At 31.3% G+C, this 24,515-nt stretch overlaps 1 protein-coding gene across 1 annotated transcript; it reads left to right on the top strand.

Annotated features, from left to right (window-relative positions):
• Positions 1 to 10,101: 10,101 nt before the first annotated feature.
• LOC132925827 (protein yellow-like) lies at positions 10,102 to 23,457 on the top strand. Its single transcript, XM_060990191.1, has 4 exons — positions 10,102 to 10,259; positions 15,764 to 16,046; positions 19,570 to 20,532; positions 22,103 to 23,457. Exons 2-4 carry the CDS (start codon positions 15,770 to 15,772, stop codon positions 23,182 to 23,184), a joined length of 2,322 nt encoding a protein of 773 aa, XP_060846174.1. The 5' UTR covers positions 10,102 to 10,259; positions 15,764 to 15,769; the 3' UTR covers positions 23,185 to 23,457.
• The last annotated feature ends 1,058 nt before the right edge of the window (positions 23,458 to 24,515 follow it).

The raw sequence follows: 24,515 nt of genomic DNA, 5'->3' as shown, positions 1-24,515 counted from the left end.
AGACTATAGTACCTATTATATATGTATCTATCAGAAATCTTATACGTTTAAATATTTAATGATTACTTAATGTCAAATATAAATATTCACTTAACGAGATTAGGGCTCCAAACAAATACACAATCCATATTTATTGCTATATCACAAATTCACAAAACTACAATATAAATCTCAAATTAAATCAAATAATGAATGTCGCTTATAAATAAATTAGCACATTAAACACTATATTATGATTATTACCTAATGATTTTTGTAAACTTTATTAGGTAGGTAAATAAATTTTAATTCCAAATGTGTTTCCTGCAACTAACTTTTACATGCCGTAGACCAGTAAACCATAATAGGTACTCTGATCATCGGTTCAAACTAAAAAAAGCCTTTACATAAAAAATGCGACCTACCTTTCTATTCCTAATAACACACCTCACCGACTAAGACGCCACTGGAATCGCGATTTAATAAAATAATAAATAAATAATTTAATTTGGTATTTTCTGCAATGGGTAATTACTTGTGCGTGATCTTTTAACTAGCTACCTATAGATATGTGTTACATGTTTTTTATTGTACATAAACAAGATTAGACGTTAAATTGAGGCCGCTATAAATAATTGTTCTCAAGAAGTTATGACCTCCAGACGTGACTTACAAGTTATAACATAACATAATACATAGGTATCTACCCGTCGAGAACAGCTTTATTATATTAGGTATTGACGTTATTATAAAACATACATAATATGCATATTTTTTTCTACTAAAAAGTATATTGTACAATAATTATATTATTATTCACCGCCAATTTTGTGTATAAAATCAAAGTACCTAATTGATTTTTTTTAGTTAAATTTTCGAACTTATCATAATTTGTAATGTAATATGTTCTTAACCTAGTCATCGTGGTTATATTTATACATTATACCTATTATTTACCCACAAGTCACGCGCATTATAATTACCCGTCGTTGCTGCACCTTGATATTTTTTTTTAAATTGAGGACGATTCAACTGTAGGTAATATTGTGAATTGTCCTGAAAGCAACCACTGCATATTACATTATTGAAACTAGTTTTTATCTCGAACGCTGTGCTCGATAAGGTCAACCAACTTGTTCGTGTAATACATCAAAGTGTATTGATTCGTTTATACGTAATTTAGAAAATATGTTAATTTAATGCAACAGCTATACTATATATATTTATTTGTTACTACCAATTACCATGTTTGGTTTTAAATGAGCTTGAATAACTTTGGGATTTCTAAAAACATTATTTGCCCAATGAACGTAGGTAGTAAGGTATTACTGACGTAGTAACCTAACTCGGTAGTTCAGCGGTCTATTAGTTTAGATATACGTAAGTCATAGAGTCGTTGAAGTAGTATTAAAATATATTAGAATATGTATAAATGTATAATGAATATACAATAATCTATGATGCATCGACATTTTGAGGTAGGTACCTATACCCATTATTTTTACATTTTACCATCTCCATCTGAAATCAAAATAACTCATATAAATATGATAACTTTGAAAAAGACTTGTGCAATGGTGCTAAAAACCATTTTTAAAAATATTTGCATCAAATTGAAAAAATTCCCAAATCATTTCATTATTTGCATTGCAACCTAACTTAATCCTGTACATTTTATAATACAACTGTATGTACCTATATAGTATATTAGTCCTGTGTCGTTGTGCATCGCTCGTCACACTAAATTTGCACATCTATACTAAACTATTAATATACTTTATTGTGTTGGTTTAAAATTATTGCATTGAACCAAATCAACCTTCTAAAAGACATTTTACTAAATAGTAAAATTACAGATGTCTATAGTAAAAACACTGACTATAAATACTTATTCTTAAGTATTAATAGTATTATATTATATTCTAGAATATATAATAAATGTAATATAATTTTATTCAACTATTTTAGAAGATGTTGATTTGGCGTATCGTTTTATATACTCAACTAATAACAATACTTGAGTGTTGAGTGCATTTTTTCAATTGCATAAATCATTAATTTTATACATATATTTTAAGCCTTTTAAACCATGAATCTATACGTAGTTCACATCATTATGGCCTGTATTGACAAATACGTTTTTTGCGACGTTTATGTGTTAAATGTGGTAAGGTTTATAACAAAAATACACCCTACCGAATTAATAAAATACTAATAATAATACAAATGTAATATGACATAAACTAATTTAAGCAATAAGTACTGTTGTCGATGTTATTCCATCTGTCTCATTTATTCAAAAACGTTTTTCGTGTACTAGATTGAATTCAAATTTAACACGTCCATTAAAGTGAACTAGGTACTCAATAAAAAATAACTACATTCTAAATAGTTTAAACCTACTACACTGTATAAGTAAGTTTCCTGTTTTTTTTTTTTTTGTTTAAATTGAGTTCCTGACTTCTTGTACATGTGGTAAAAAATAAATGTACAAGATTCTTTTTGTTTGCAAAAAGTTAAAAAGGTAGCTGTATAAGAGTATACGCTGGAAAATAATTTATTGTCTTAGTACCTATATTATTCATTAATTGTTTTCTATAAAATTAACATATCAATATATTATCTTACACAAAAACAGTTATGTACCTACGTAATATTTATAAAATACTTATTACCTATTATAGTTACTTGTTACTCTATTATTATTATTATTATTATATTTAAAAAATATTTTCTTGATAATATATTAATAGATACCTAATGTTAAAAATTAATAAGAGCACTTCAGATATATTAACAGGTATCATCTACTGAGAGTTATTAATTCCAAGGATACGATATTATAAATCGATTAAAAATATATAATCGGTGTGACTGCGAATTTTAAATTTGAACATCCGGATTTCCTGCAGGCTGCAGTTTTTAATGGATAAGTTTTTATTAAAATATTTATAATTTCCTGGTTTAAGGAATTCTAGTGTTAAAGTAATTTTAACGGTTTATATTTATAGTTGTTATTGTTTTATTAATAAAAAAAACATCGGAATATCGTGATCGCCCATCTAAAAATGTGAGTAAAAAAAAAGTACCTATATGTCCTTCATTAATCATATTGTGAAACATATATTTCACTTTGTATTCCATTAATCTAAATAAATATATCGTTTTGCCATTTAGGTATGAGTATACTAGTATACAATGCGCTTATAAAGATTAAATGTATTCACGTACATGGTAAATATAATCTATGAATGTAATTTTAATTAAAAATTGTTTTAAAATCGATTTCTTTTCTTTTTTTTTGTTATTGGTTATGTTCTTATGTTAAGGGCGTATAAATAGTAAACACAGAACAATGGTTTAAGTGGTTCCAAGGACAGAAAAAATGAGTGGATAGTACTGTTGACTATAATGGTATTAAAATATTATAAACAAATACATAATACATTTTATACTTACATATAGTGAAGGTTAAACTGTTTAAGATTAACGCACTAAACGGTGAAAGATGTCAAAACAATACCTATTTAATAATCTGAAAAATAATTAATTTAGGAATAATATACCATATATCTAATATTATTGTCTTAGCTATGACTTAAATAAATAGATATTAAATTATTTAAATATATTTAGCCACCTAAATAAAATAAAAACATCTAAGTTTTATTTGTGTACTTTCGATTGACGATTTAGAATTGAAGACTGTTCAGACATCAATTATGTACCTATACATAAAATTGTATTTCAAAAGGGGCGAGGCTGGATCTATTGAACAAATTATCCATATTAATAATGTTTTATTTCATTGTTCGTAATCATTATTAATGTAAAAAACAAAATTATAGTTTATTATAATAAACAGGAAGTATTTAACTTAAAAGTTAAAATATTTAATAAATAAATCATAACAACATAATATTATATATTTTTTGAGGTATTTTGTATTTGTTGATTATCTCAAACTTTTTTTTATATGAAATCGTTAAATATTTTTCAGTAATTTCTAGTTTGATTTAGAATAGTTCATTTTTATTTTTATATAAATGTACTCAACATAGAATTAATTTTAATTTTAAATTAAAATCTACAGATAATATAGATTCAGCATAATCAATCTTAATAATCTCTTGCAAACATCCTAGGTTGAATTACTACAAACAAATGAACACTTCAGTGTACTCTTCATTCAATTTTCTCAAACATAGTTTAATCATAACTGAAAAACGCTGAATGAGGGCACTGTATTGGCGAATCAGAGTTCTTCTCATAAACACAAGTACAATAGTCTGACAAATAAAGTAAAAATCCTTAGATAGTAAATCTATTAAATTGGTATCTTTTAAAAATCATTTATCCAATTCCTCATATATAAATATGATAATCTATGGAAGACATCTTAGGCAACTATAAGCAAGCTCTTCGTTAAAATCTACTATTAATCAATCAAACGGAATACCGGTACTATTGCCTTTACAGAATCCGGAATCAGAAAAAATGGAATTATTATTAATTAAAAATCAAATTGTTAATTTACAAAACCTTCTTGAAATCAATATGAATCAATGGTCTTAGATTTCGTGAAGTACTTAATAAAAATCTTACAATAATAAAATTCAAACCTTTCAAAATATTACCACATTTACATTTCTAATCACACATTTTATAAATATTAGGTTTTTAACCATAAGAATATCGCTCTAGTACACATTAATAAGCTAATTTTTTTTTATAAAACATTTTAAAATTAACTATCCCACAGGGGTACTCTCCTATTAAAAATGTATGATGCTTTTCCTTTCGAAGAAACACTCCAAGTCCAAAATGTATGGCGCAATTAATGACGTGATATAAGTTGACTTGTTGTAGATATGCGGTTCCTCATAACTTTTCACTATAAATTAATTCATAAAAATGTATGATTATGTTGTATATATAATTTTTCGGGTCTATGTTTCTTAATGCATAATAGGCAATTGTATTAATGGTATTTTTTCAAAACGTATGGCACATAATATGTTATATGACGTATAACGTTGGATGTTGGTAAATGACTGATTTGTATGGTAGAACGTTTGAATGTATAATGGTACTATTTAGTAATTTTATTTTTATTATTAATTATCTATAGAGCATTACGATTTTAGCGATCAGCATCTTGTTTTATTTTAATTTTTAATATATATATATATATTTTACGGATAGTGAATACATCCAGTGCACATCATATTTTACACTTATGTTTTATTTTTAAGAAAAAACTGATATTATTCAAAAACTAATTAATTTATTATAAATTAAATTAAATAATTTAACATATTTCATGTTTTAACTTACGTTCATAATTTATAACTATTGATGATTAATGGCTATTATACAATATTATACATTTATGCCACCCCATTAAATATGTAGGTAACTGCCAAAGTGCTTAAGTAGCACTGGCTATACTGGTTAGGTTAAGTTAGATTTTAGAACGTTAATGACAAATGACAATAATGATATCTATGATAACTAGGGGTCGGATTTTTATGATTTTATTTATTTTGGTCTAGTGTAGTATGCAGTTAAGTGGGAGTAAGATATATTTACGATTTATGAAACATAGAATTCATAGAAAAAAATTAATTTGTATAAAAATGCATATTTTAGGGGTTAGAGTATATTTTGAGAATAAAAAACCAATATTTTATTTTTGTAAATATTTTTTTGAAGAAAATAATTAATGGCTATATTACATATTAGTATATTACTTATATGCACCATTTATGTACTAATTAATTGTTATTGTAAACAATATAAAATAAATTATTCAAACTGTTATTGTAAACCAAATTTTAACTGAATAATTTTAATACATTTTTTTTACAGAATATTAATATTTTGCATTTTTAAGAACATCATATATTCAGTATTTAAAAAAATGTTAAGAGAATAATATATTTTCTATTTTAAACAACATAAAAAAATCATATTTAATGAATTTTATGAGAATAAAATCTTATCTCTAATATTAACATTTCAAAAGTTTTCAGAGAAATGTGAAAAATGTATTTGGAAAAATATACTTGTACCTAGGTTATGTTATTTATAACGAAAGAAGATTACTCGAATAGAGGGAAATACATTAGTATTGCAACTGACGTTTTTACAATTTATAGATATATTTCGTTGTACCGAATACATGCAAATTAGGTACGCATTCGGAATAATATTATCTAAAATACAATTATATATTTTAAAATGGAAATATTTGAGTTATAATATAGATATATAAATATTATTACTCATGAAACTGTATTATAATATTATATATTTTATAATATTAGTCATGAAAGTGAATACTAGTGTAAATATATTAAATAGTATAATATAGAAGTATGACATCTTCTCATAATTTTAATTGTCCATTAACTTCTTAATATTATTCATATTCATAGTTATTTATACATTTTAAATTCGGTAAGTAATAAATGTATGTAAAGTATATCAGTAAATACTTTATTATACCTAGTAGTTATCATACTATTATTCATACAACCATACAATATGTATAGGTATACCGTATACATCATATAGGTATATTATATATTATTATAATTTATAACTCATATTCCAATTAATTTTAATCAAATTCAATAACTATATACAAAGGATCATGTATAGTTTATCGTTATGTAACTCAATTAAACCGTTTCATAAATAAGTATATTTATAATATTTCTATTATTCGTGTATACATTTTTTAAATGTACTTATAAGTGAATGATTAACTGTAGTCTTAATATTGTTGGACAGACATTTTCTCATTATTTTTTTACTACAAATACAAATTAATAACCTAATCTAAAATAAAGATAAGCAAGTGTTTATTTTAGATTCTGAGTGGGGTGATGAATATATTTTTATTATTTATATCTGTACCTACCTACTGTACCTCTGTAGGATAGGTATATGTGACATGCATTTATGTTCTAATCATAAAGACTTGAGATAATTTTTATAAATAAAAAATACCTTTGAAAACATACGTTTATTACTATATTTGGTATAGAAAGGATTATCAAATATAGGTAAATAAAAATATAATTTTGTAATTTTTATCTTATTGAATACCGTACACCAATCGCCATGACCTGCAACTTTGAAAAGTTTGCGACGTTCACTCTCATGAAACGTTTAATTATATTAATATTATTATCATATAGACATATACTATTATTATTCACATTACAGAAATTAATTTTATTGCGTAGGTATCTATAATGCTACATAGATGGTTGTATAAATAAGGTTGTTTATTATTGAATCACGATAAGAACGATTCACAAACTAACGCGAAATCGATAAATAAAAATATGTATTGGGATAATTACGTGGCATTTGTTGTAAAGTTGTTGTTTTGTTTTAACAAATATATAAGGTAGGTCAAATTTTGATGGTAGGTCATATATTATATTGGACATAGTAATTAAAGGCTATACATTTTTCGGAACACAGTGATAATGATATCACATATATATATTATGTGTTTTAATAATCAGAAGAATTTACAAAAAAAAAAAAAAATAGGTCATTTATAGCAATTAATTGGCATTTAATAAGTTGCATGTAAAAACATAGATTAATATAGAATAGTTATAACCACACAAAACTAAAGAGATTTAGTTTGTTTAATGTTTAAATATTTATATTGAAAGTATAAAATAATATATCAACAGGATAACAGGTTAAGGTACTTACATTGGGATGAATATATGCTATATTGGAATTTTTACTAAGTGGCAATATTATATTATTTCAATATGATATGATAAATTTTAATTATATATCTACTATAATGGCTATACTTTCCGATTTTAGATTCTGGTGGAGCTTTTTTTGTGCCTGAAGACACTTTTACTAGTAGAGAAATCCTCCGTTCATCATCTTCGATTGAGGCATCTAGTAGTAAATTGGATTTGGTTTGTATTTTAGTGGACCAAAATTAGAAATTTCTCAGTACTTTTTAAAATAATAATCGGGGGAATACAAAATACGAACATTTGGTAATCATAGTTTCCAAAATGTTAAACCGTCTCCGCTCAGAATCATTTTTCAACCTATACGATGATTTATTAGCCAATATTATGATATATTTAAAACAGTTAAAATTAGAAATGTTTGATAGTAGAAGAAAAATATTAGATTTATGCTTTATTTTTAAATTAAGGGATATTAATTGCCGGTAATTGCTTTCTTTATTGAACTTAAATGTCCCAAATTGTAGAACTAAACAGTTGAATACTTTTTATATGCCACTTAAGAGTTTGAATTATGGTTAAAATGCCTGTATAAATAGATTAATGTAAACTTAACATTATTTAAATGTTGATCTATATTCTTGAATCTTGAGGTATTCTAGAAAAGGTGATTTTTATTATTACTCAAATAATCTTTTGGTAGGGTAATCATTATATTCTATGTCATTGTCATGCGTTTAAGTTATTTATTAATTAATCAACACCAGACGGTAATAATAACAAAGTTTGGTAATATATATAAGCTATACAACATAATTATAATAAGAGTGCATAGTATGTGCATAAGCCTTTTGGTATACAGGTAGACGACAATAGCCAAAATTATATTAAAAGATTAAAAAATAGAATAAAACAACATTTTTTTAAATAATTATATAGATGTTATTATAACATATAGGTACAACGATAAGTTAAATGTGAAATATGGCAAATAAAACTGAGGCAATAATAACAAGTGTTTGGTAATATAATACATGAAAATGAAAATGATGAAATTAGATGGTGTTAACTGTTAAGAAGGCGAAGCATTTTTTGTATAGATTGGTTGTATAGTTATAGTTAGCACGGTAGAAAGGGACGTGTAGAATAAGGAGAGGTGTCTGTTGTATAGACAGGAACACGAAAAGAGACGTATGAAAGAAGATTAGAGGCATCGTCGCATCGATAGAACCATTTAGTATAGAGGAGACAAAATGAATGTTTGCATCAAGACGGTGAAAGGAAAGAGTAGGAACATTTAAGGACGATGAGTTAATAAAGGAGTAGTCATGATAAGAGGGCGAGAAATATTAAGAATAAAAGCAATAGGTACAAGAAAGAAGCTGGTTTTGAACCGTTCAATACGAAAATGGCCCTTAGCTAAATATGGTCGCTAGACTACAACTACTATACACCGTAGGTACTATAAAATAGAGCGAACTAAAGAAAAACAGAGGGAACGAAGTTAAGTTTACATTGTTATATATTTTTAATCATTTACTTTTAGTACCTAAATCATGTTAATAATAAATGTTTACAACATTACATATTATATGATTATACTCAAATCTATCTGTTTACCGATTGTATAAGATTAACCGTCACTGTAATAACAATATATCATTGTAAATCCTATACATGTACGTTGTTTATACTTTTAACTGGATATAATGCCCGCTTAAACATACAAATATCATTGAATTCAATTTTTACACGTCCATTAGCAGTGACATATTATACTCAATGACAAAGTATACTGCTGGACAGCATAACGGTTACGGTCGGGTTGCCTATCTGACGGCTTATTTTGTTTTGAATTTATAGGAAACTGCGTATACACGGGTACCTACATAATTTTCCGGCGTAACAAGGTCTTGTTTGATGTCGTTGATGTGGCGTATAACCCACGCATTACAATAATAAATATTTTTTTTTAACCACACGTGTGTCATATACTCACACCATGTCAAATCATATACATCCTGTACGATACGCGGAACTATTCGAGTCAGATTATAGAGTTTTTAGACGACACATAGTATTGTAGGTACCTATATAGTGCACGCACTTGTTGTTTATTGACTGTAGATTGAAAGATTAATGATTAATGTCTAATGTATTACATCGATCATAATTTATTGATAATTGAATATATTTATTTTGGTGATAGGTTTATCTAAGTAGGTACTGTGCTGTACGCGTGTTGTACGTGTTGAATGAATCGATATTATGGATTTACCTATTTCGGTTCATTGAATTCGGCAATGATAACACTATTATGACGATCAAAAATAGTTGGTTACCAGTTAGTACAGAAATAATTAATAATAATGTAATTATTGGGGGGGATCTCTTGGTGCATAAGGCCTTCGAAGGTGTAAACTGGTTACCCCCTCTCATCCACTGTTGTTGTTGTTGGTTTGTTGGTCGTCTGTTCTCCGACGACTGCATTATAGACTTTTGTTAATCTGTTCGTACCGTCCGTAGCAGCACTAACTGGTGAGTTTTCATGATTTTTTTTTCATATTTGTTATTGTTTAGCTTATCATAGGCGGAATTATGTGTTAGTTGAAAATCAAAAATATTTTGGTATGACAAATTACGTTAGGTTAACATTATTATTATCTTATTTTTGCTAATGGAATTTAAAGTAACATAAGCTTTACATTAAAATGACAAACATAGTACATACTATATATATTCTAAAGTTAATATTTTAATTATTTTTGCTACCTATTAATTAATGCATTTACTTAAGTACGTTGAACAATATTGTCTGTATTCGGAGAAATTATTTTTATTATTGTATATTATACAAGTTATAGGTAGCTTAATTTAATCGTTTTTAAAACGACAATAATCTAGTAAAAAAATGTAATTGTATTGAATCCGGTTTTTTTAAATAATTTACTACTGGTTTTAGAATAAAAACAATAACAAATATAATATGATATATATAAATAAATGTAAATACTTCTTTGTCATGATTAAATCATTTTATTATTAGTTTTATAAGGTATAAACAAATTTCACTTTTGATGATCTAAAACAAGGGGCGTTACAATGAAAGTGGAAATTAATGTATATTAATACCTATAATATCTATGTAATTAATTGTTTGACCATAACTGGGATGCGCATTTAATTAAAATTATAGTTACATAACAAATAGTATTGTGCCACAAAATAACTGATATAATAATTTCATTTATTCTATGTTTGTACTTTAATATTTCTTTAATTTCACCTGTGGCCTACAGCCAATAAAATGCGAGAAACCCGTGATATTAATCTATGTATAGCGGTAGTTAACATAATAGCAAAAATAACAAACATTTAGTTAAAACAACTAAAAAAAAAAACCTGTCTTGCTCATTTTCTGATAACTATTTTTGTGTTATTTATAAATAATAAAGATAAACATAATACGAGAAAACAATTTTTAATCATTAAATAATAATATAATATATGAGTATTGTAAAAATACTCTGTGTATTGAAACAATTATATTAATAAATAATAATAAATAAACAAATAAAAAAATATATAACATATATTATATTATATTTCTGTTATAGGTTCTTACATTGTTATATAATATATTTGCTTGACCGTAATATAAATATTTGTGTGTTAACGTCTGAAAAACAATATGCAGTTAATTCGTATTATATAAGTTGTCATATTCATTAGACGGTGTTGAATCAAAATCGATTTTTAATTTAAATAATATACAAGCGTAATTATTAATATATTTAAATATTATATTATATTATACTTATTACTGTAATTACATACTTAATGTATTCCGAAAATGACAAAATTTGACTATTATAATTTATTACATGTTATAACTTATAACATTACAGGTTATAATGGGTATGGCAAATACATGTATACGTTTATTATTTTATTAATATTGAATATAATCCAACATGCATATTGGCTGTATTTTCTCCGCAAATTTCTCAATATCAATAAACTATATGATTATCGGGACCTTGACGTTTTAATAATTTTTAACGAGTTCTTATGTTGTTACCTATCTTGAATGTTATACTGTTGTACAATACTTATTATTGCTTATTATTGTATATCATTACATATTCCGATAGGAATCCTTTGGAGTTTGGGTTGTTAATATTGTAAGATAATTATTAGCTTTAATTTTCAATTTAGATGTAGATAATTATTAATCATAAGACTTCATTATATTATACGATAATAAGAATTATATGATCCTTATTTGCATTTTCAATATTCTTTTGTTAAATACAAGATACATCCAAATCGTATGTAAACATGTATTATGAAATACTTGTCGATGTCGTATACGTCACCAGGCCCTATTTCGTAGATATCGCCCATATTAATTTTTACTTTATTTTTGAGTAAATTGTATCTGCTCATAAAATTAACTTATCATCTGTCCATTTATGATTACTTTTATGTCGGGAATTTTAAACCATTTAATTATTACTCTTGAAAAAGCGAGTTTAAATTTAAATGAAACATAATAAATACATTTTTAGTTCTTAAACTAAAAATCGCAAAATTTGTGAAATAATATAGGCTTATTAGATGTAAAATATAAGTGAATTTTAATTGTCATTACCTAATTATTATATATATTTGTAAAATGTAAAATGTAACGTTGTCCTTCTCTACGATAGAATGTACAGGGTTATATAATAGTTTTTATACCATTAGCAAAGAAATTAAAAAGCAGATTTTAGATTAATTATTTACGCAGTGAGGCGATAATTTAAATTTATATTAATAAAACAATTTTTATTTTTTACTGGCGTTACTTCAGTAATATAGTGTTTCCAATAAATTCCAATCGCAAACGTTCTGTTAGAGCATAATATTTTGTCAAATATTGACATTTTTATTATTTCGTATTTAACAAAACCAATTGAAATAGTATTATAATATACAATTTAAGTTGTATTGATGGCAGAGCCGTTGACATAGATCAAGATTTAAATGTAAATTAACTGTGTATATTTTATTTTATATATTATCCATACAAAATGGTATGGAAACAGAGACATCTCTCCGACAGAAACAACATAATTTAGGTACCTAATATAAGAACATAAAAAAAACGATTGGTAATAGGTACTAATTTTGGAACTCGCTTGTGGATCATTGAAAATGCCTATCGATTTGCCAAAAAAATATTTGCGGGGTAAAAAAAATGTATATTTGTTTCGTATAACACCATCTATTATGTTCTATTATATTTGTTTGGTTTAAACATGCGGCAAAACGTTCGATTTGATTTTTCTTGCTGCACAGACTATAACGCATAATATTATAGGCTATTTTATATGTATATAACACAATGTTTTTTTAACGAAATTAACGCGGCGGATCATAGAAAATACGGTTTTTTATCTCGATAATCATACCGTCACCCGTGTTACCGACACGATGTCTTATTATAATGTTTGTGACAAAATAAAGTCTCGTTTTCGATACGTTTAGTATAATGGTCGCTGGTGGACCGAGTTATTAGGTAAATCTTTTGAGGCATCGACCATAGTATTTTCGATACCTACCCCGGGACCAAACTAAAAAAAAAAATGTAAAATACTAATATATAGGTAATGCGTCTATACTCTATATACTTAACTAATATATTATAATTGTTATAATACTACTATTTACGTCCATATTTTTTTAAGCACCTATACTAAGTATACCCACCCGGCACTCAACTCACTTGGCTACAACCATCATCAGCTCGAGTGCCGTTTCTCAAAAAATTACCTTCGCCACTGGTCATGAATATAATCATCATGATAATATTATTTACACAACAGTAATACATAATAACAATGATGTACCTACATGAAATTATTCGTACCTAGAGTAGGTTTTCGTAACAATTGAAATTTCGCAAAAAAAAAAAAAAACTACAATCGGCCCCGGATAACGCTCGTCGACCTTCTGCGCTGGCATTTCAGTTTTTCCAGTGATTCGGATTCGACGGGCTCGCATTGTTTTATGTAAAACGTTTTAGATGCCGGAAAACGCGCGCACAATGTGAAAGCCGTATATACTAATAGCCTCAGGACACGGGAAACGGCCGAGACCTTGTACCCGAGTCGATGTTCTCTGCAGTATATAAACGACTATTACTATTATAATATTATAATAATATTATTATCATTGTTATTTGTTGACTTGTTGCTATTATTATTATTATTATTATTATTATTATTACTAAATACATTCTAAAATATTCACTGCCGATTTGTCCTCGGGCCATGTAGAACGGCGGTAGTCTCGTGATCACGCCACGACAACGACGTTTGAAATCATGGTTTATCTTTGGTACCTGTCCTATACGTTTAACTTTATATTTTTTTTTATCGTATATTTATAGACTTTATTATACTGAAACTGTAATATAATGCAAGACCTACAACATATTCGAAAAATATAAATGTTATCTGCACAGCGGTAAAAATAAACGTGTCGTATAATATTATTATGTATACCTATATGTAGTTTGTTTCAACATTATTTAAATTTTAAAATACACCGAGTATTATATAACGCGAACTTAAATAAATTATCTTACCTTTAAAATATATATTATTAGGATTAATGTAATCGACGACATTCGGCAGTAGGCCAGTAGATATACATATTTTTTTAGAAATACGGATTGGAATAACAAAAGTTTGGGATTGGTTGTCTTCTGTTCGCTGTAAGTGAGTTGATTCCCGAGACTTGCTTTATGTATTAGTTGATTCCCAGGTCATTAAGAGGTATGTGCAAGTTGATTACCTATTGTTGTATATCAATAGGCTGAGCTGTTAGAAACTTAGAAGTGCAGTTGGAAACATATATTAAATGCAGGAGAAATGGGACTATAAAATTCATGAAAAATCGAGCAAAACAATTTTTCTTAGAGAAGTGATGTCAATGTATAGATACTGATAATCTCATTACCAGATATCAGTTTTTAAAAACTATGTAATTAAATTTTTACCTAACTACTAATTTTTTTAATAAATAGTAAATTATAATATAAAAAATACAATAAATACCAATTAATAAATAAAAATTGAATGATTTTCAAAATATGAAAAAACGTAAAAGAACAACATTTTTGAGAAACTTGTCAGCCAGTCTCTTGGATTACGCTAACAGTCTGAATATTTGACTAAATATTAAAAAATTATATAATGACCCAAAAATCAAGTGAATCAACTCGTACATACCTCTTAACGACCCGGGAATCAACTCGTACGCAGCCCTTCTGTTTATAACCTATAATCTATATATCTGACTCCTTATACTTAACCTATACGGGGTATTATATTTTTTATCAGCAAATTACAAAGATTGACATTAAAACTTGAGTTTTTTAAAAATTTACTTTGACTATATTTTTAAATATTAGTGTAGTTCTATTGTGGTAAGCTTAGGTATAGTGAATCATTTTCAATCCTAACATATTTATGAGCATGCTATTTATAACAGAGCATATATAGGTTGTTTAGTTTGCTCGTAACGCAGCGGCCCGCATGCGATAACTATTCCAGGTTAGTTTCAGAGAGTTTATGACTTATAAAACAAGTAAACATCCCTTATTATTATTATTATTATTATTGATGATGTGGTAAAATTAGGTACAGGATATATATATATATATAAGTTTCACAGACATTGATACGATACGACGTTTATTATTCTTCTTTTACAGTAGTTCGGTTAAACAAAATTCGTAGACTTTTAAACTAATGGCAGGTCATACAGTTAATTTTTATATGTTCTGGACTTGGGTTAGGTTATAAAATGAGCACTATCGATATAAACTGCTTGTTGGCTGTTGTTTTTGTATTCGTTTCCTATTTATTTTGTTTTATTGAATTTAAAGAATTAAACGATTGCAAATTACATTTAATATCAATAAACATCGCGTATATATTATTATAATATAATATATAATGACGTATTCGTATGAAACATATTGTTCTCAGGTAAAGATGGCGAAATTAACGCTAGCGATACTGATTTTGGGGTGCTGCACATGCGCCGTGTGGTCGGTAAACGACCGGTTGCGGGAAGTGTTTAGCTGGCGGCAACTGGACTTTGTGTTCCCGGACCAGAAGACCAGGCAGGCGGCCATCGCCAGTGGCGAGTTCGTGCAAGCGAACAATTTGATACTTGGACTGGAGGTGTGGCGGGACAAGCTGTTCATCACCGTGCCCCGGTGGAAGGCCGGAGTGGCATCCACGCTCAACTACGTGTCCCTCGGATCGGGTAATTAATTATTTTATTTAACTTCTATATTATATGGTCGATAATCGATATTTCAGGTATCGCAATGAAAACATAAAATATTGAAAATAATAATAATAATCATCATCGCGGTGATTAATAACGTCAAGTGTGCTGACCGCGGCGTCAGATTGTCAGAGGACTGCGTGTGATTATATTTGTGCGGCGGCGGCGGTCGTATATAATATATCTACGATGACCACCGCAGCGCTGACCCACATGATCCTTAGGCCGTGACGCCGCGGTCGGTGTACTGTACAACCGCACACGCGCATAAATGCATAATATTATCTATCCGTCACAGAAACGTCCTATACTTTCCGTCGCTTTTCTATTATATTTAATACACTTTTGTACGCATTGCATGTTTGCGACCTTTGCGCCACGTTTGTTCGCGTTTGTATAGCGCCTGTATATATATAGACCTACCTACGCGTTATTATAATATTGTACTTATTAGCTATAAGTGTTTTATGTTATTATTGGTATATTATATTATAATGTGTATATACTTTGGTGGCGGTCGGCTGAAAGTGGTTTATTATATAATACCTGTATAATATAATTTACATTGTACATAATACGATTAATTACATACGAGTATGTAATTATTTTATAATCAGTGTCCGGCGGTGCGCACAGGTAACGTTTTGGGGAGCGGCAAATTAGGTGATTTGTATAATATTTATTAAATTATAAGTTATTATGTTTATTATTTTGTCAGGGCGAGAGCAAGTGACCCGCCTGCCCCCCCTCAATAGCCGACGATAGATAACATAATAATATAATGAGATACCAGATCAATAAATACAATTTTTAAGTACAACCATAATTTATTAATAATACGATCGCTCAGTTTGATATTTGATTCGTCGCTATACGTAAATAAAGTTAAACATTATAATTTAAAAATAAATCGTACGGTTACGAGTGTGCTGCACGTACGATTCGCACTCAATTACGTGTAACCCGACTATATGGATATAATATATACAATCGTAATTTGAACTACAATATAAGCGACGAAAAAAAGCGTTGTTTTCGGATACTTTCTTTTGCTTGTCCGACATTTTTTTTTTTTTTGGCGATCCATTTCGATCGGATGTCACCGCGTATAAATTTACAATTATTTAGGTATATTATAAATAGTATTATTATTATTATATTATGTGATGAACTGATGAATTATGGCTGTATTTGTGAGCGCGCGGGGTGCATGGTATATATTGGTGTGAAATGGCAATAGGGCGTTGAGCTTTGTGTTATGGGCATGACAATTGCGAACACTCGCATATTATATACATATATGAGTGTGTCTGTGTGTGTATATGTAATATATAGTATCGCGTTCGATTTCTATACATTTTAATAATATTGTTGTATTGCAAACGGCGGTGTAAATCAAAATATACATGATATATTGTTGTGGACGTCCGGAAAACGGTGGAGACTTAAAATATTACGAAACGAGAACGTGCACACATACAGTACTATGGCGTACAATAATCGTCGATAGTATAATATCGTTGCGTAAAGGCGGTCGCAAAAACGTTTTTATGCACGCGCGTCTGTTTTTATTATTACGCGCGACGGATTTCTGATGCGGTAAGCTGCAGAATCCGTTTTGTCCGTCACAATTCGACTCGAACCATAAATCGTGTAATTCGACGTCGGACCGCCATTAATTGATATAACAACGCTAATATAGTGTACCGTCGACGGAGATTTCGTATACGAAAGTAATAATAATTTGCAGAAAAAAAAAATCCGTATTATGCATTCATTGTCGTAAAAACTGATAAAATGTGGCAACGCGCGCGAGTTACAAAATCATTGTACACTGACACACACACACACACACACACACACGTACGCACATCACACATGACGCGGTGTATCGTGTGTACATAACAACAACAACAATAATAAATAATAATAATAATAATAATTATTGTATCGGTGTTCTCATGAAAAGTGAAAACGACATCATCGTGTATTCGTGTCGCAACACCGTGTCCCGCATTCGACCAATGCCAGCCGTTCGATATTCTCGCATGCGTCTTGTATGACTCGCTCGTGTTTTGTTTTCTTCGAAACCGAGCCGAACTGCTGCCCGCCGAAGAGTCGGCCAGCACAAAAACGAATCGTTTTAATTGGTCCCGAATGGTCGAACGGATAATGAATACTACTGCGGCGGTAGAAAATAATCCATTAGCGTGACTGCGAGTCTCGTCAAATTATCCGGCCGGCTCATGCGGAAAAAAAGCTACCTACCCGCACGCTTCGACTCCGGTAGTTATGCTGCAGTGTGTATTACCTACTGTTTTTTTCCAATTTGTTTGATTTTGCTTCCACTGTATTTAGCCTTAATCGTATAAGTATTTAGATTAAAATGTATATTTGTGTAGTGCAATTTAATAGTGTATTTTAATAGGAATAGATTTCAACGCGGGTAAATTATTAATCACTATTAATATTATATAGTCTTGCACATTTTGTAATATAACGAGTTAATAATATAGTAATCACTGTAATTATTTATTTTTGGTAATTTTGAATAATACTCTGCAAGACACGCTACGCAGCACTATTTATTTGCTAATGCTTGATTTAAGTCAGTCGTTGAATTTCAGTTTATTTTAAATGCAGAATAACAATTTAGTATGCATGGTGGTGATAATTTGAATGTACAGTACTAAGAAGATGATAAAACTAGTATACGTAAGTACATTGAAATATTTAATTTGATATTTAATTTATATGATGCCGTGGTTAAGGGAAATAAAAACGTTGATTTCAGAGATTAAAATAAACAGTCGTGGCTTAGTTCAAGGCAATATTACTTTTAAACATTTTAATTGAATAATAAGAATTCTAATCGTGTGACGTAGTTTCAAATTATATTATATTTTGTAGGAGTTTCTATAAAATAATAACTACCGCTGTTAAGTGTTATTCTAACTTATTTATATTAGCACATGTGTGTATTAAAATGTAATTTCTATTAATTCTCATACGTCCGTAGTATAAAATATTGCGATATTCATTATTCAGTGAAAATGTTAATTTAATTATACCTACACGAAATCACTTCTTCGCGTTTGTGCATTTATTTTACAGACTTGCACTCATTACTATGCATGTAAAATTATACGTATATCATATCGAGTTGTTTATTTTTGTTTTTGCTTGCGCACAGGGATTTATAATCATATTATGCAAATCGTTCTTCGCCGATTTCATAATAATGACTTCGAGTAACGTTATTCGTATTGTAACACAATATAAATACATGTATTATAACGAGGGACGAATCCTTATTCGATATTCACTTTATTATACAGTTGCAAATATTACTGCTGCAAACCATCGTATATCACACTATATGATATACATTATATATTATACGTAATTTTATATAATATACACACGAATAATACCTATATATATATATAATAGTATATACGTCGTAATACGCATTACAGAGTTTTCTGTTTATTTTCAGAACCGGAAAACCGATCGCCCAGCCTGATTCCGTACCCGAACTACGAGCAGAACCGTTTGGCGACGAACTCGAGCGATCGGATCGTGTCGGTGTTCCGCATCAACGTGGACGTGTGCGACCGGCTGTGGCTGGTCGACACCGGTCTGCAGGACGTGTGGGGCGAGGCCGTACAGGTGCAGACGCCCAAGCTCATGGTGTTCGACCTGAACACGGACACGCTGATCAGGCAGTACACGTTCAAAGCCGAAGACATGAAACCCGACTCGTTCTTCGCCAACATCATCGCGGACACGACCAAGGAGACGTGCGACGACGCGTTCGCGTACGTGCCCGACCTGGGCGGTTACGGACTGGTCGTGTACAGCTTCGCGACCAACACGTCGTGGCGCGTCAAGCACCACTACTTCCACTTCGACCCGCTGTCCGGCAACTTCCACGTGGGCGGCCAGAACTTCCAGTGGACCGACGGCATATTCGGCGTGGCGCTGTCCCCGGTCAAGGAGGACGGGTACAGGACGCTGTACTTCCACCCGCTGTCCAGCACCCGGGAGTTCTGCGTGTCCACGCACATCGTGCAGAACGCCAGCATCGCGTCCGACAGCTACTACGAGTACAAGGTGCTGGGCTCCAGGGGCCCGAACACCCAGGCCAGCGGGTCGTCGCTGGACGAGAACACCGGCGCGCTGTTCTACACGCAGATCAACAAGGACGGCGTGGGCTGCTGGAACTCGTTCCGGAACGCGGACGAGTACTCGGCCGACACCAACCACCTGGTGGCCACCGACAGCCAGACGCTCGAGTTCCCCAACGACCTCAAGGTGGACAAGACCGGCACGCTGTGGGTGCTCTCCGACAAGCTGCCGCGGTACCTGTACATGGGCCTCGACGCCAACGAGACCAATTACAGGATCTTCAACGCCCCCGTCGTGGACATAATCAAGGGCACCGTTTGCGACATCAAATAAAATAATGACACACGCAACGGTATAGTATTATCGTACGGTATACACGTCGATTATGACAATACGACGTGCATTGATGTGGTATGTATATACATCAAATCGTCCGTGTATATTATTGTCCATACACCGTCATCGCGCTGGTTCCTCATATTATAATTATATATACCTCACGAAATCCAGCACAATACTCATATTATATTTTACATTATATATATATATATCATATCATCGCGCGCATAACGATTTAGTATATACGTACTATTTATATATATATATATATATATGTTATTTTACGTTTTATTGAAATAGACACATATTATACAGTATTATTATTATTTTGTATGTTGACTTTTTTTCAATAAAAATATTTTTGAACAGTTTTGCGTTGATTTTTACCCATTTTATAGATCTTTATTATGTATATACCCCTACTGTTTTTGTTTTTGTTTACGACGTATAATCATACCTGTAATTACTGTCATAAGGAAAAATATTTGCAGATTTTTATTTTCACGGACACGTTTAATTATTTTGACTGCGAAGAAAATTATACGTTATTTTTAACCGGTTACGATCTAATCGGTTGTATTTATTTTTTTAATGTACGCAATGTTTTTGTGCACGAATAGCTGCAATAACTTTATATTTTTTAATGTTACCATTCAGCGTATAATATTATGATGAATGCGTTGAATGTTTAGAATATTTTGGAGAAAAAAATCAACGATACTTTTCGGTCATAATATAGGGATAAAGAACACTCGGGAGTTCATTGATATACGCATACGCACTGTGTTAGATGAGTGGATTTCCGTGTTGTAAAGAAAATAAATGTATTAACTCAATATATTTATTTTCTTTGCGACACGGAATAATCAACTGTGTTATTCTTAACAAAAATTACATCGTTATGCATTAGTTTTCCTTTTAATTGCTGAACCTTTAAATCGTTCAACAATAATAGCTATTTTTAGGTGTTCGGGGACTGTAAAATCGTATATTCGATTAATACTGATGTTTTACATGGTAATTATGTCTAATATAAGGGCGCGCATCATCAGCTAGTTTTAGTGACATTTCTTGAACAACTGATTATACTTGTCAACAATAATTATTAAGTACTTATCTATTATAGGTGCACCATGTATCGTTAATCAAGTTAAAATTATAAATACAATTTATGTACAGTTTACAAACTACTCGTATTAAATGACGTAATTCTATTTAATTATCATTGTTAATAGTTACCTATATCGCGAACACGCACCTGTAGGTACGAATATTATCATCAGCTTAAACTTTAAATTCATTCTTTAAGGGGGGAAAATGTAAACTCGTTTTGTGCACCTACGTCTTTTCCGTTTTTATTTATTCATTTTTTTTTTAAACGAGGGTCGTTTTTCTAGAAAAACCGGCTAAATCCAAGAGGCGCTTTGCCAAAAACCTAATACGTAACCGTCGAACCGATTGCTGCCGTATCCCCCCATGTCCGTTCATCTGGTTTTTTTTTATAGAAAATTTTTATTCTTATTTGAGTAACAATTATTACCTATATATTGTGCATTTTGTAGGTTCGAATCAAAACCGTTCGCCGCGGCTGGTGCCCTACCCGAACTACGCGATGAACCGAATGCCGTCCGCCGGTCAACGGTCCACCGACCGGATCATCAACACGTACCGGCCGGCCGTGGACGCGTGCGACCGGCTGTGGATAATCGACATGGGCATCGCGAACGGCACGAGGATCGGCCCGCCGCAGCTGTTCGTCTTCGACCTGAACACGGACAGGGTCGTCCGGCAGTACGTGGTCAACGAGGACATGTTGCGCGTGGACGGAAACTCGTGGTTCCCGGGCCTGGTGGTGGACTCGGAACGGAGGTCGTGCGACCGCGCGTTCGCCTATCTGCCGGACATCGGCGGCGGTCTGTTGGTGTACGACTACCACCGGAACACGATCAGGCGGATCGATCACCATTACTTCTACTTCGACCCGCTGGCCACCGTGTTCAACATCGGCGGTGTCCGCATCGAGTGGCCGGACGGCATGTTCGGCGTGGGCCTGTCCGAACGCCACCGCGACGGCTTTCGGACGCTCTACTTCCAGAGCATGTCCAGCACCAGGATGTTCTCGGTGGACACGAGCGTCGTGCAGTCGAACCGGACCGTTAGCGAGACGTTCGACGAGTACCGGCACCTCGGCCACCGGCCCGCCGGGATGCAGGCCGGTCCCATGGCCACGGACCAGGCCACCGGCACCGTTTTCTACGCGCTCGTCAACCAGGACGCGATCGGCTGCTGGAACCCGAGACAGTTCGACCGGCTGTCCGCCGACACCTCGGCCGTGGTGGCGCAGGACTCCGAGACGCTCGAGTTCCCGGGCGACATCAAGGTGGACGCGGACTCCAACCTGTGGGTGCTCAGCGACAGGATGCCCCGGCACCGGTTCCAGGTGAACAACTTCGACGTGGAAGACGTCAATTACCGCGTGTTCAGAGCGCCCGTCGTCGACGTCATCCGCGACACGGTTTGCGAGTCGGCACCGATCGGCAATCGGCCGCCGTCCGGCCCCGGCAATCAATCGCGACCTCGGCCCACCACCAGCATCGGCTCGGGATGGAACACGCCGGCCGACAAGAGGGGCGACTTCGATTAGGGTTTATTCGCCGCCGCCACGTGATGGTATTATGCGCGCAACGGTATTCATATTTTATTATTATTATTTAAATTGCGTGACGAAATAATGTCTTAAATGTCATCGGAACTCGCCGGGAAAATTATTTTTATATTTTTATACCGTTTAGCGTTATTATTGTTTACATAATACTTTAAAACTGTAAACATTCTTCTAGATAAATATATCATATTTAATATTGTGATGAATACGCGAAAAACAAATTAAACGCAGTAATATTTTATTAGCATAAAACGATTAAGTTTTGTTGTGGAAGTATAGTCGATCACTGTAATAATTATGTTATTTTAGGTACATAGGTCTCTGGACGCGAATACGAAATCTGCGAAAAATAAAACAAGCGACAAAATGGATTACGTACTAATGATAAACATCATTGCACAGAGCATTTTAATATGCATGCAAAATATTGCTGTTACGTTATTCTCGAATTCATAGACCAAATCATAACTTTTAGCTGTCATTTTTCTTCGTATCTGCCATGGTAATAATTTTACCTGTGTGATGGATACGATCGACGAAGCGAACAAAAACGGTGTAGCCAAATTTAATGACTGCAGACGATTTAAATTTAAATATAGTAAACAAAACTGCTGAAAGTGTTCAATCACGATTTTGGAGAGCGAAAGGCTGGTCAGAGATTTTTTTTTACATAAAAATTTAAAACCAGTTAAATAATCTGTATAAGTTGTTCTGATGGTATATTGTTGTGTAAGAGACATGATGATACGATTACCGATTTAAAATAGGTAGATCACTGAGAACAGCTTCAGAGTTAAAAATGATAGATCAATCGACAACGAAGTAATGATCAATGATACGCAATATGATATCTTTATTATAATTAATAATTATTCTTTTAATTCATACCTATCACATTAATAAATGTCGAGTATATACGTTTATCGGAATAGAAAATGTTTCAACGTTTGTTTGATCATCACTGTTTTATAAATTTAAAACTCAAAAATCTTAGAGGGTGAACAATAAACAAGTGTACCGTGAGTAGAAAAATTGCTTGAGATTATACAATTATTTTTTTAAGGTGATTCATCAGATAGCCATTATTTTAAACTATGTATATATATTATATATGTAAAATATGGTTTATTATTTGTCGAGATAATGCCGATGTCATGAAAATAATATATGACAGCTAACGCTAACTGGTTCATTTGTTTGACAGAAACGCTCATTATCTTTCTGAAAAAGATAATTTTATAATAAAATATTAGTAGTATTAAATATTGAATTATTGAAATATGTATATACAAAATTATTTAATATTGTCT

This window comes from Rhopalosiphum padi, chromosome 1 (assembly GCF_020882245.1).
Source record: "Rhopalosiphum padi isolate XX-2018 chromosome 1, ASM2088224v1, whole genome shotgun sequence".
Classification (NCBI taxonomy): Eukaryota; Metazoa; Arthropoda; class Insecta; order Hemiptera; family Aphididae; genus Rhopalosiphum; species Rhopalosiphum padi.
The sequence above is the reverse complement of the archived record's forward strand: the minus strand, read 5'-3'. Positions and strand labels throughout refer to the sequence as shown.

Coding starts and splice junctions, on each gene's coding strand:
- LOC132925827 (XM_060990191.1), top strand. CDS start 15,770: ATGGCGAAATTAACGCTAGCGATACTGATTTTGGGGTGCTGCACATGC. Junction 16,047..19,569: donor CTACGTGTCCCTCGGATCGG/GTAATTAATTAT, acceptor GTTTATTTTCAG/AACCGGAAAACCGATCGCCC. Junction 20,533..22,102: donor CACCGTTTGCGACATCAAAT/AAAATAATGACA, acceptor TGCATTTTGTAG/GTTCGAATCAAAACCGTTCG.